The sequence below is a fragment of the Carica papaya genome, chromosome 4 (genome assembly GCF_054855325.1).
Source record: "Carica papaya isolate Zhongbai chromosome 4, ASM5485532v1, whole genome shotgun sequence".
In the NCBI taxonomy this organism is placed as follows: Eukaryota; Viridiplantae; Streptophyta; class Magnoliopsida; order Brassicales; family Caricaceae; genus Carica; species Carica papaya.
The window spans coordinates 8436175-8449388 of NC_142312.1; the positions used below are offsets into that span (position 1 = coordinate 8436175).

Below are 13214 nucleotides of genomic sequence, written 5' to 3' on the forward strand. Positions count from 1 at the left end.
ACTCGAATCGGGTTCCTAGGACTCATTGCGCATAACTACCGGAAGTATGTGCGCCTCCACACGCACCGCCACTGGACCGCCATGCGCCACAACCGCTCATCGCCAATCACCACCGATCTCCATCGTGGATTGGTCAAAATTCACCGCAGAGCCCCTCGCACCCTCAAATCGAGCACAAATCTTGTGGAATCACGTCGGAGGGAGCCGCAGAACAACAAAACGTGTGTCGAGTCGCTGCCCAGACCATTTTCTTCTTCTACGCACCACCGCACACAGCACCGACCTCTCCTCATCTTTTTTCGCCTTCTTCTTTTTCCTCTCTTCTCTCGGCTGCCGACTGATGGAACTACAACCCTTCTCTCTTTATTTTCCTCTCTCTCTCTCTCTCTCTCTCTCTTCCTGCACCGATCTCCTTCCCTCCCTTTGTGTTTTATAGGGAGGGGTGGGAGGAGTCCTGCAGGCCCCTCTTCCTCAACGTGCAAGTCTCCTCTTCATTTTTTCGAACGGTGGCAGAGGCATACACGCCTCTACCTCTTCATCTTCTCGACCAGAGGCAAACACATCTCTGGTTTTTTTTTTTTTTTCTTTACCCAAAATGGTGCCGTTTTGGGGTTTCCTGAAACAACATCGTTTTGGTATGTTATATAATAACTTAATAACTATTACGAAATAGCTTTGGCACTTAGCTTATTAAATGAATTATGGATGTTTAAATTTGATTTGTAGTTTGTGCAAAATGGAATTACTATATACGAACTATTATCGTTGCTCATTTTTTGAAAAATTATAAAAATTTACTAAAATTATATGAATATTTTGATTAGTACTTAGCAATGAAGGTAATAATTATTTTTTATTTATTTTAAAATACTATTTAATTAACAATATTGATGCTTATTTCTTGGGTTTATGACAAGGTTGTCATGTAAGTTTTTTGGTTAGGAGTTTAAATATTTGTGTAAAAACAGAACGAGTTCATATTTTGTGTAAATTTATAATCAAAGTTTGTATATTTTAATCATATATTTGTAAAAAAAAAATTAATGGATTTAAAATAATAAAAATTTTAAATTAAAATTACTTATATTAATTTCAAAGTTTTGTATAATGAATAATTATAGGAAAGCGGAGGAGAGTGTTTACAAACAAGAGCCATTTGTAAACAATTATTCCATTTAGTTTTAAATTTTAATAGCTTGTAATAAATATAAAATTAGTAATAATAAATTAATATTTTTTGTTTTAAATATTAAATTATTAAATAAAAGTAATAAATATACTCATTAGTATTATATCTTAAACGTGTCTATTCTAAAAATATTTATCTTTTCTGGTATTTAGTTAAAATTTTACTTTATACAAATAAAAATAATTAGCACAAATAGACACTAAAAAAATTATGCTTATTATGATTAAATAAAAAGTAAGCTTTAATTAGCGGAAGAAAATTAATATATATATATATATTGGAGGAATATTCGAGGAAAATAAAATTTATATTTGATGGGAAATAATTGTTTTATCATTTCATAGAGACCAAATTATTCTATTTAATAATTGACATTTTTTTGTATTATATATATATATATGGTGCATATTTTTGTCACCAAATTAATATAATATTATTTTAGCCTTTTCAATCTCCTAATTTAATTGTGGTGCATAAAAATTAAAATAATAAAAGTACAAAAATATATAGAAATTTTGAGACAGCCACCAGATACACGAACAAGAAAAATCCATAACGCGGTCGTTTCCCATCATGCATGGACACATCATCCCTCACTACAGGTGTGCACTTACGATTCAACAGGTGCTTACGAAAGTGAAATCTCCAAAACCCAGCTCATTCTAAGATGCTGAGCTGGCTGCCACATCATCTTTAAATAATTAAATATTTTCCACGTGTACAATTCTCCTTCCTTTTATAGTAAGCCAAAATCTCTCACATTGTAAATACTCTTTCTATCTTTCTTTGCCCAGCTGGACACGACAAAGACGGACTCGGAAGTGAGTTAACTCAGTTTGATTTGACTCGGAAAGAATGATGGATAATTCTAGTGTGCTTAGTGTACTTGCTCTGTTTTAACCGTAGGTTGTCCAGCTGGCACCTACCAACTAACCCGTGTCCGCGTCTATTTCGTGCCCACGTGGACCACTTTCCCCAACCTATATATACAAATCTCTCTCTTCTTTTTATCCGTAAACCATTTTCTTCCTCTTCTTCTTCTTCTTCTTCTTCTTCTTCTTCTTCTTTTTTCCCTTTTCCCCAGGTTACAACTCTTAAAAAAACTTGGAGATGGAGATTTTCAGGCAATTATCCGAACATTATCCATTTGGATCGAGTACTTCTATGTTCCTCGACAAACCAGAGAGTTCTACTTCGTCCGATCCTGGTACTCTCCGGCGGCCGGCTCACTCCGATGAGGACGTCATACTGGCGAGCAGCAGGCCTAAGAAGCGAGCAGGGCGAAGGGTTTTTAAAGAGACCCGGCACCCCATTTACAGAGGGGTTCGGCGGAGGAACAAGAACAAGTGGGTGTGCGAGCTACGGGAGCCGAATAAAAAGACACGGATTTGGCTGGGCACGTATCCGACTCCTGAAATGGCGGCACGGGCACATGACGTTGCAGCATTGGCGCTTAGAGGAAAATCTGCATGCCTGAATTTCGCAGACTCTGCTTGGAGATTGCCACAGCCGGCTTCCATGGACGCGAAGGATATTAGAAGAGCTGCAGCTGAAGCAGCTGAAGCTTTTCGGCCTCTGGAAAGGGAAGAAGCTGCTGGAGGGGAAGTAAGAGAGGTACTAGAGAGGGTTAAGATTTCTGATCATCGTGATGTTGGGAAAGGGAAGGAAGTGGAAAGTGGAGATCAAAACGAGTCGTATTTGGAAGAAAATGTGTTCTTTATGGATGAAGAAGCTGTGTTTGATATGCCTGGGTTGCTAGCGAATATGGCGGAAGGGCTTCTGCTATCACCACCTCCATTGGTAGAGAGTGATAGGACAAACATGGAGGATGAAGAATCTAGTGATGTTGATTTGTCACTGTGGAGTTACTCGGTGTGATAATTAATGTGGTTTTAATTAGATTAATTACTGTTTAATTTTATTAGTTTATGGATGGAACATCCCTAGCAGCCAGAAGCTTCTTTGTTGTTGAGTTGATTAGTGTGGAAGCTACAAAGTTTTGTAAGTACTGAGTGTCCGTACCTAGTATATTTTGTGCCTCGTGTGTACATACATACATACATATATATATATATATATATTTTTCGATTATAATTACATATACTGATATTATCTAAATCCCCCCTTTTTCTTTCATCTGCGCAACAGAGGGAAAAAAACGCATATATATACACACACAGAATTAATAATTTGGAAGCTTCTGAAGCAGAAAAACTTGCAAATTACATGTAAATTAAAAAAAAAAAACCCAGTAAATCAAAATCCCCAATTTCACGAAAACATACATCAAAATAATTAATTGCCTTGAATAGTCATATATATATATATGGTTATACAAAATAAGAATTAATCAAGTGGACAAAATGATGTAACACAATGAGATTGCTGGAGATTTTGCCTAATTTTCAATATCAATTGTCTGATCTAAATTAATTTATGGGTTCAACATTTCAAATATGTGAATTAAAAATTAAGAATGAAACTAATTAAGCAATGATTAAAACTAACACAATATGTCTCCCGGGTATTTGACATTAGAGACGGCAGATGGATGCTCATGCACCACGTGTCACAATCAGGGCCACCCAAAACTCGAATTTCATACATCATGCTTACAAATATCTTATGTATTTTAGCTAACTCAGGACCACAAAATTTATATTTATATATTACTAATTTTATAGATTAAACAATTATCTTTACGTTTCATCCAATTGGGATTCAAATATCTTATGCTTACAAATATAAAGTCATGAGTTTTTATCCTATTATCTTCTACTTTTTTTTTTTTTTTTTTTTTTAATTTCTATTTTTTTACTTTTTTTTTTTTGTATTTGTATTTATACGCTTGTGAATATTCTTAAGTTTAGTAATTCCATATAAAACTTAAATTATAGTAAATATTTGTTGAATGAATTTTGGAAAGTTAAATTGCACCTAAAGTTTAACAAAAAATTGAAAAAGAAAAGAGAGAGTAAAAATAAATGATAACGAAATTAAGTACAGGGATCTTATGGAAAAAATGGCAAGAGAAAAGATAAATGAAAGAGTTTAAGTGCATAGAAAAATAATTTTTATGTAAGTAGGTAACTTTAATCTATTCTGTAAAAATTTTGTTGATGATTAAGTGCAAGATGATATGTAAAATTACAAAGTATTAGAAATTTTAAAATAAATTGTCATAAAACAAGTTTGTATCTATTTTAGTATGTGGTTCACCATCTCGAGAAGAAGAATACATTCATAAATACACCAAAAAATATTCCTACATTTTAATTTGTCGTTAAATTATATCACCCAAAAAATATATAGATAACTACATCTAAAAGCACATCAATATTTACCTTTTTAATTTAATACGATGTATAATGTGCAGTATCATATTACATCACCGAAATTTTTTAGAACATAAATTTAAAATGATTAGATATAAAATTTATTTTGTTTTTAATGATTGCTTTTTATTTTTTATTTATAAATATATATTTTTTTAAAAAAATTTTGAGATAAATCGATTTAAAAATCAAGTAAAAGTATGCTTCTCTTTGAGTTATTTTTTAAATCTCTAATTGTGTTTTTTTTCTTACATATCTACTTTGAAAGATAAAATATTTAAGATAATCTTCAAAAGCTTCTTTGAGGCATTAAACATTGTCCCATCTATTTTTTTTCCTTGAGTGAAGTTTAAAATCCATTAAAAAAATATATAAAAAAAAAAGAGCTTCTCCTTGACTATATGCTGCTCGGGTTACTTTTTGAAATTAATTAGTAATAAAAGATATTATTGATTTACTTAGTTTTAACAAGATATAATTTTTATATGTTTAATTCAAAATAATAATAATTTTTTTTTTTTTTTGTTGTTGTTGTTGATAGACATAGCATAAAATATACAATATCGAAATAATTAATTTTAATTTCTATCAATTTTAATAAAATAAGATATATTTCAAATATCTCAGCATTTCTAAATTTGCTCAAAAAATAGCCTAAATAATTTGTTACATCCAAGTGGTATCCCAGTGTATACATTTATTAGCGCTTTGAATTGATAGTAGTGCCCTCACGCACTGCGCGTTCGCACGTGCCTGTGCGCGTGAAGAATGGACCCACTCAATTGACCAATCTACGTGTACTGGATTTATTTTTCCCAGTCCACTATTTTGTCTGACCTCAGTCAAAATTAAAAAATTAATTGCAACTAATTACCATAATTTAAACATATTTGACTCATTATTTAATTGGTAAATAATTACAAATTATTTTATATACATATTAATACAGTATAAATATGTTTACTGTATTAATAAATAAATAAAGATAGTGATGCATATATATATTCATTATATAAAATAATTTTTATAAAAATATAATTTCTCGTTTCGTCCCTGCCAACTGTTACAGTAGGGTTTTTACTGCTCCTGTACTATTTAAGCTTCCCTTCTCTCCCAACTTATAAATTAAACAGGCCAATTAATTCGTATACTGTTTAAATGCCTTCTCTCTCCATTTTGTTTTTCTCTCATTAACTAACGTTATCTACTTCCCAAAACCCTCAGACTTGTTTTTCTTCTTCGAAAGGAAGTATAATCAGAATGGACTTGCTCAATCCGTCAAGAGGTTATGATCACGATCAGAAGCTTCACAAGGCTTTTTCAATGGATGTTGGAAAGCCATTGATGCTCAAAGATTACCTCCTTCAAGATCTCACCTCCTGTTCGTCCAACGGTTTCAATTCCTTCCCTCGCCGACAATGCTGTACGACCGTCCGATTTCTCCTCGATATTGACCTCAGGAAAACCAACACCGCTAACCGGTTTCTGACCAGAAGCCGCTCAAGAGCGGTGGCTTCCACCACCATTTCCGCTTTCCGTAGAGCGTCGGAGGCCGTAATTAAAGCCATCAAGTCAACTTCGCCGTCTCCGTCGGTACGGGACAGAGTTAAGAAAGTTCTTCTCCCAAGAAGCTTGTCGCGGAAGCTGTTGAAAGGAAGGTTCTGGAAGAAAGCAGACGGCGGCATAAAAAAATGGAGATTATTCCGCGAATTGTCCCGAAAATCACAACAAACGTTCGATCAGAATGCGCATCAGTTCGCCACAACCACCACAACAATAATTACAACGATCGGAGTCTCAACAAGTAACAGCTGCAGAGAGTACGAGAGTGAAATTTTCACTTGGGATACTCTACTGTCATCGAGCAGTAACTCTGGTAGTCCGAACCAAAACGACACCGTGGAAGGTAAGAAAGAATTAACGGAGAAGAAACTGATCGGCGAGGATTCCACCAGCAAAAACTCTAACAGAAAGGTTAGTTAGGAGGTTTTTATTTCGGTGCTTCGCGTTTGCAAATCAATATTTTTCTGTTTGATTAATTTAGAATTTATGTTCAACGTAAATTATATCATAGCGTAGCAAACTAGAAAATAGCAGGCGAGGGACGTATTGGGGATTTTCAAATTTACTGAGAGCGGGAAGGGGCATCACGTGTGGGGTATTTAATGTCTTGTGTCTGTAGGTTTAAAATGTTTTAGAGTTAGTCGAGGCCTGTGATGCCGCTTCGTGTTTGTCAGGTGCAGAATCCACGGCGGTATGATCTGCAAGTTTATGATTTTTCAGAGTGATTTAAAATTAAATTATCATTATAGTTATGAAGTATAAATTCTAAAACCTATTTTTAATCAAATTGATTGGTAATATGAATAGTAAAGCAAAATGAAAGTTGGAATTGCAGGTCTTGTTTTGGTTTGAGAAGTTATCAGCTCTTCCAATTTGTCGGTGCTTGTTTAAAAATGTTAATGCCGTGTTTTGACCTAGCTTGCTGTTTGAAGGAGCATATAACAGTTAGTATTTATTGATTGGTGGGCAAATATTAAATAGCATAAAAATCAAAACCCTCCAAATATTAAATAGCATGTGCCTGTGTACTTAAGTGGCCTTAGTCTAACAAGATTTGGAAGGATTTTAATTTAATGAGTAGATAGATGGGTGTTATTATATTTCAAGTACTAGTTTATAAAAATTTGCAATAAAATTATATGAAGTTCGGTTTGTTAGTTTGTAAGTAGTTTCTACCACACTTATTCATACTCTTACTTAGGACTAAAATTACATCAAATAGTTCTTGACCTTTTTTATTTTTTTAATTTGTTCAATAACCTTCTAATTACTGTAATTAAGTCTTCAATTAGTCATTCAATTAATTGTCTATTACATTAAATAAATTTCTAAATGCTTAACATAGCTATTATTTAGATTAAATTTATAAAGAATTTAAGCAAAATTAAATTAAGTATATATGTTTAAATATTCTGTACCCAAAGTTAGATAGGAGTTGTTTTTTTTTTTTTTTAACTGATCCATTTTGGATTTTTTAAAATCTACTAAAATTTTAATGAATCATGTTAATTTAGGTAATTGACGGTTATCTAAGTTATTGATGATATGTTCAAGAATTTATTTGTTTTAATAAATAAATTAATTGAATGACTTATTTGAAAAAAGTTTGAAAGACTTCTAGGGAGTATTTTTATCTTATTACTCTTTAAAAAACTCAAAATTTAGTTCAAATGATTACTAAAGAAGTCTATTTTTATTTGATTTTTATGGATAGTGCTTTGAGGAAAAAAAATCCAAAATCCATTTAATTGAATATTATTACTTAACTTCTCTAATTCTTATGTTAATCACAACATAATGAATTAAAGAATATACTCTCTTCCCTCACTTTAATTTTTTGTACATGGATATTCAAGTTCATGAATTCTTGGGTTATCATTCGCTTCCTTGATGGTTGATGAAAATCATTGTATCTAACTAATGAAATTTTATGTAGTTTGGAGAGGTTGGTGGATATACCTCTCACTTAAAACTTGATTAGAACAGTAATACGTCTAATTAGTTAGTGTGTTTACTCCTAATTTTAAATCGATGAGTTGGTGAATTATAGCAGGAGTGGCCGAATGAGGAAAAGGAACAGTCCAGCCCGGTGTCTGTGCTCGATAGCCCATTTGAAGATGTGGAAGAGTTTAACTCTCCTCAATCCCGATATTGCAGACCCGCGCTCGTCAAAGGTTTTCTTTTTACTCTCCTCTCTCTACATTACCTACACACACACACACTGCAGAAGATTTGACGCATGCTGCTTGTTTGTGTGTATATATCTTTTATAATACTTTACTACAACAGAAAATAACTTAAACGACACCATCAGACAATAACACATAAACACTTCCTTTCCTTTCATCTTGAAAGGCATCTTGGGAATTGAAATTGAAAGAGAATCAGAATTGAATAAGCCTTATAGTTATGAACATGCCTGCAAAAGAAAAGCAGGAAAAAGAAACCCCCTTCACTTGCTTTCTTATAGCAGAAAGCTTTCTCTTATCCCAACCCTTGAGCACCAGATATATGCCAATTCGCAAAGGTTAAGTCACAAATGCCAAATCAACCAAGATCAGAGTAGTCAGCTAGAAAATTCACCCGCCCTAAAGGACCAAACTAACAAATCCAAGCCACTAGATCAACGGAACAATTTCCCAATTTTCGCGGAGCCGGCTACCAACGGACACTTTCCTTTGTTAATATGGGAAAAAACATTATTCTCCACACTACTTTCCAGATAATTTAATCTCCTTTCTCTCTATTTATTCACCAAGGGAGCTTCCATTGTTGACCCAACACACTAGGTCAGGAGAGCCACTTTCCAATACACAAGAGGCTATCCCAAACTGCTTGAAAAAGCTGCAACGAAGAACAATGACTAGCGATTCTGTCGTATTCGAAAACATAAGCAATAATTTCTAAAGCATGTAGCAAATTGACCCTTCTGAATTTCTGAAGATGCTGTCCATCCATCAACATTGAATTTCAAACGACCTGACATGGAAACCACCCAACGCTCCTTTCTTGAAGATAAGGTCCTAAGAATTTATATATCCACCCATATAACGGAAACAAAAAGATTATTAATAGTATCTGATCTAAGGAAAGGGAAGCTTCTTTCACCATCAAGCAAGCCTAATTCTTCCAACAAGAGACACTCGGCATCAGGAGACAAAAAATATTTCTTGTTTTTAGCTAACCAAATTGACCAAACTGCTCCATAAAAATCTGGGATAAGATTAGCTTCCTAGACTAGGAAATCCACAACCCATACAATTTAAGGAAAAAAGGCATCAAGTAAGAGCAACCGAGCGGACTCCCGACGAGCCTAGACCACAGAGTTTAGAAAAACATTGCAAACATTCTGTTTCCCTGCAACATATACCACATCTGGTTAGTAAATCCAACCAACAAACGATGATGTTAAAGATAATCCACCACCAGGACTCTGTCTCTCTTAAGTTAGTAAGATATTTTAGTTTAATTCTAATTAACTTAGTCTACTGCTACATAATATTTATTTAAGTGGTACATTTTATTCTTTTGGTTAACAAAAATTAGTCCTTTCTCTATTTCTCCTGAATATAGTATCAGAGAACTATAGCTTCCGTTAAACTCTTTTATGGCTCTTCTTTCACTCTCTTTTGTAAATTGGTCCTCCTTTCTTGAAGATTTGCCCTCCTGATTCTGAAAATCAGTAAAAATCTTTCTTCGCAGATCTCATTCTTTTCAAAGTTCTTTGATTCTTGTTTCTTTATTCTCATCCTCCTCGTGGAAAACATTAATTCCAATCCATATCTAGCACAGCTCGGCAAATCAACCATTGACGATCTGATGGGCCACTACTTCTTGCATCATTTCATAGTTCGGGATTGGTTTTGGTTTCATAGCATCTAACTGGAAAACTAATTCCAAGATGAACATTCATGATATGCATTTTCCATTTTGAGATGGAGCATTAGGTTAGTTAAGTAGTGTAGTCTAGTTCTAACTTAGTTCACTACTCCTTAATATATATATATATATAGATAAAGTTGTACATTTATTTTTTCGGTTGATGAATATTAGTCTTTTCTCTATTCTTCCCTAATACTCTCTGAGACTTGCCAAGAAAAAACTCACTTTAGAAGGCATAATTACTTTCCATTTATATGTATATAGACATATATATATATAGACACACATACACATTTATATGTATATTTCTAAGGAAAGAACTTACTTTGTCAACAAAAATTTACCTCAATTTCGATTTTTATTAGTTTAGTGAATGCAATTTACCCCATGTATAGGAAAGATTCCATATGATTCTGGTTGGCTTCTTTTCTTTGTGCTCCTTGGTCTATGTATCTAGCTAGGAGTGTAAAATTTGAGACTTCAAAATTTTTTATTGAACTATTCATTGATTGGATTTAGAAAAAATTAGATGATGTGATCTATTTTATTTGTGCATGTTTTTATTAAAAAAAAATTATTAATCATAACACAAATGTCATCAACAGGAACCAGACAAAAGCTAATACAAAAGACCCGATATTTTGAGGGACTCACTCATGAAGTAGAACCAGTTGACCTAGAGAAGCGAATTGCTTCTTTAGAGCTTAACGATGAACATTCCACGAAGCCAACTTCCTCATTCATGTCAATGAACCAAACTTATGAACATGTCAATGATAATGAAAGAGAAGCATATCACTTACTCAACTTAATCAAAGCTAGAAACCCCTTAAATAGCTTTTTACCCAAAGAAGATAGTTTATTACTGGACTTAGTTGGAGAGAGACTACTGAAAGAAAATCATGCTATACTTGGTAAAAGAAAAGAATTATTCAAGGAAGAGTTGTTGAAGACAGCAGAAGATTGGATTAAGGGGCAACCAAGAGAGTTATTTCTGGGTTGGGACATGAAGGCTAACAGAGGTGCTTATTTTAGAGATGTAGAGAAAAATGGGAGTTGGAGAAATTTTGATGATGAGATAGAAAATATGGCACAAGAATTGGAGCTTGATTTTCTCACATCTTTGGTGGACGAATTATTGCTTGATTTATTGTAGGACTTAGGAGCAATATTAATGTATTAAAATGCTTTATTTATATCTTCTCAAGGTTGTTTTCCACACTTGGAATCCAACAAGGGGATCAACTAAATAACCAAAACCACCTTGAGCAAGCGTCAGGGAATTGGTATTTCAAGAATCTTCTTTTCTTTTCCTTCTCTCATTTCTTATTTAGAAATGTAGCTAAATTTTTGAAACTATTTAATTCTCTCCCTTCCCCCAAAAATGATTGTCAAAGAATCTTAGTTATTGTCCAATAGATGAAATCATAATCTTAACTTATAATGGATTGTATTGGTGATGAATTTTAACCTATTTACAAGGTTTTCCTCTGAAAAAAGGTTAGTAAAAAAGTCTCAAGAAATAAGAGTATCATTATGGATATAGGTCATTATGCTTTGTGTTGTCTACGAAAAACACATAGCAAAGTAATTTGATTACTCTCTATTCTTAAATTTTTTGTATTAAATTCTAATTTTTTGTTTGAAATTGTAATTGACAACTAAACTTTCAAATTCTTAGTTCTTATAAAAGTTTACTATTTCTATTCTCACTTTCATCTCCTAAAAACTCGAATGTAGGAATGACAATCAAATGGAGAAACTAGGTTACCTAATCCCATCTTAATCTATTAGGACGAATGAATACAGCAAAAAATCGAATAGTGGAGAGCAATTAATAGTAAAAAATTTTACCTACACAAGCGGTGGGTAAGAAAAGAGTAGACACTACCAAACTCATTAAACATTTTTTTACATTATTTTCTTGTGCCATTTAGTAAAAAAGCTATAATAAGCTTTATATTTTATATTTTACTGTGTTTTTGCTAAATTTATAGTCTTATATTTAATTTATTCAAACTTAATCTCTTATAAATAATATATAATTAGATAAAATTTGTAAATTAATGAAACAAATTAGATAACCAAACAACAAAATTGAAGATTTTCCTATAGAATGAGATTGGAAAAATAATTGTATACTTCTCTAAATATGACGTGAGAATATTTAGATATGAGTAGGAAAAAATTATAAAATAGTAAAACAAAAATGAAAAAATGATTCTATTACTCCACTATGGCACCAATAGAATTGATAATGTAGCAAAATCTCTCGCTCATTCTCACATTTGCAAGATTTAAGTTGGAAAAATTTTCTCCTCATTCTCACTTATGGATGAATACTCAACTCCATTATTTATCTTTCACCTTTGTTCATATGTTTAAGATATAATTTTTATTTAATAATATATATTTTTATAAATTAATTTTAAATAAATTAAATATAAGATAAAATAACATAGCGTGATGGAGTGGATGGGTGATATGGTGTTACCCTTTTTATCCCACCACCCAAATAGAGACGCATAGAAAAATTTCCACCCATCTGTATCTTACCGTCTGAATTCCTAATTTTTTCACTTGCCTTACCCAAGTAGACAAGAGTTTTTTTTTTTTTTTTTAATAAAACTTACACCTATCATTCCCTACCCAAACCATGGGATCATTTTTTCCATTTGTTTTCACCTTGTTTCCCCCTTCAAGAATTCAAATTTTCTCTTTTTTTTTTTTATATTTTTTTATAGATAATTGAGATTTTAACTTCTTTGTTCTGATAAAATCATTTGATTAATAATTCTACTTTAATATCAGTTATATTCAGACTTTTTATATTATTAAAAAAATTAATATATTGGTAATAATTAAAAGTTTAAATCTTATCATATATATTCTTACTTTAAAAGATAAATATACATCAGTACAATATATTCTCCCATCACAAAAAAAAAAAAAAAAAAAAACCTTAAATATACCAATTTTATATTTCTAATAAAATATATATATATATATATATGGTTAAGTTAAAAACATAACAAATTTCAATTAAAAGAAGCATATGAAGCTACAGTTTTTATATTGGTTACAAATGCACTCATATACTTTAAAATTCTTTAAATTTTATTTTTAAATTTTCAAAGTAAATATTTCTATTTGTAAATAATTATTGGTAACCACACTTCTTATACTATTATATATATATATATATATATATAAATTTGAAAAATTAAAAAAATAAAATAAAAATT

The 13214-nt window shown here is 31.9% G+C and overlaps 2 protein-coding genes across 3 annotated transcripts; both read left to right on the forward strand.

Annotated features, from left to right (window-relative positions):
* Positions 1–2196: 2196 nt before the first annotated feature.
* Positions 2197–3283, forward strand: LOC110812763 (dehydration-responsive element-binding protein 1E-like). The gene has a single exon (XM_022039606.2). The coding sequence runs from the start codon at positions 2300–2302 to the stop codon at positions 3065–3067; it is 768 nt and encodes a 255-aa protein (XP_021895298.1). The 5' UTR covers positions 2197–2299; the 3' UTR covers positions 3068–3283.
* Positions 3284–5631: 2348 nt separating this feature from the next.
* Positions 5632–11368, forward strand: LOC110812740 (uncharacterized). Of its 2 annotated transcripts, none has more exons than XM_022039574.2 (3): positions 5632–6498; positions 8138–8261; positions 10575–11368. In XM_022039574.2, the coding sequence occupies exons 1-3, from the start codon at positions 5785–5787 to the stop codon at positions 11123–11125; spliced, it is 1389 nt and encodes a 462-aa protein (XP_021895266.1). In that variant the 5' UTR covers positions 5632–5784; the 3' UTR covers positions 11126–11368. The 2 variants fall into 2 exon arrangements, with proteins under 2 accessions (XP_021895266.1, XP_021895267.1); XM_022039575.2 differs by having other exon boundaries at positions 8141–8261.
* Positions 11369–13214: the final 1846 nt, after the last annotated feature.

Excerpts from the sequence above, each read along its gene's own strand:
- LOC110812763 (XM_022039606.2), top strand. The coding sequence starts at position 2,300 with ATGGAGATTTTCAGGCAATTATCCGAACATTATCCATTTGGATCGAGT.
- LOC110812740 (XM_022039574.2), top strand. The coding sequence starts at position 5,785 with ATGGACTTGCTCAATCCGTCAAGAGGTTATGATCACGATCAGAAGCTT. Across the intron at positions 6,499-8,137 it reads GCAAAAACTCTAACAGAAAG|CAGGAGTGGCCGAATGAGGA; the intron begins GTTAGTTAGGAG and ends GGTGAATTATAG. Across the intron at positions 8,262-10,574 it reads CAGACCCGCGCTCGTCAAAG|GAACCAGACAAAAGCTAATA; the intron begins GTTTTCTTTTTA and ends TGTCATCAACAG.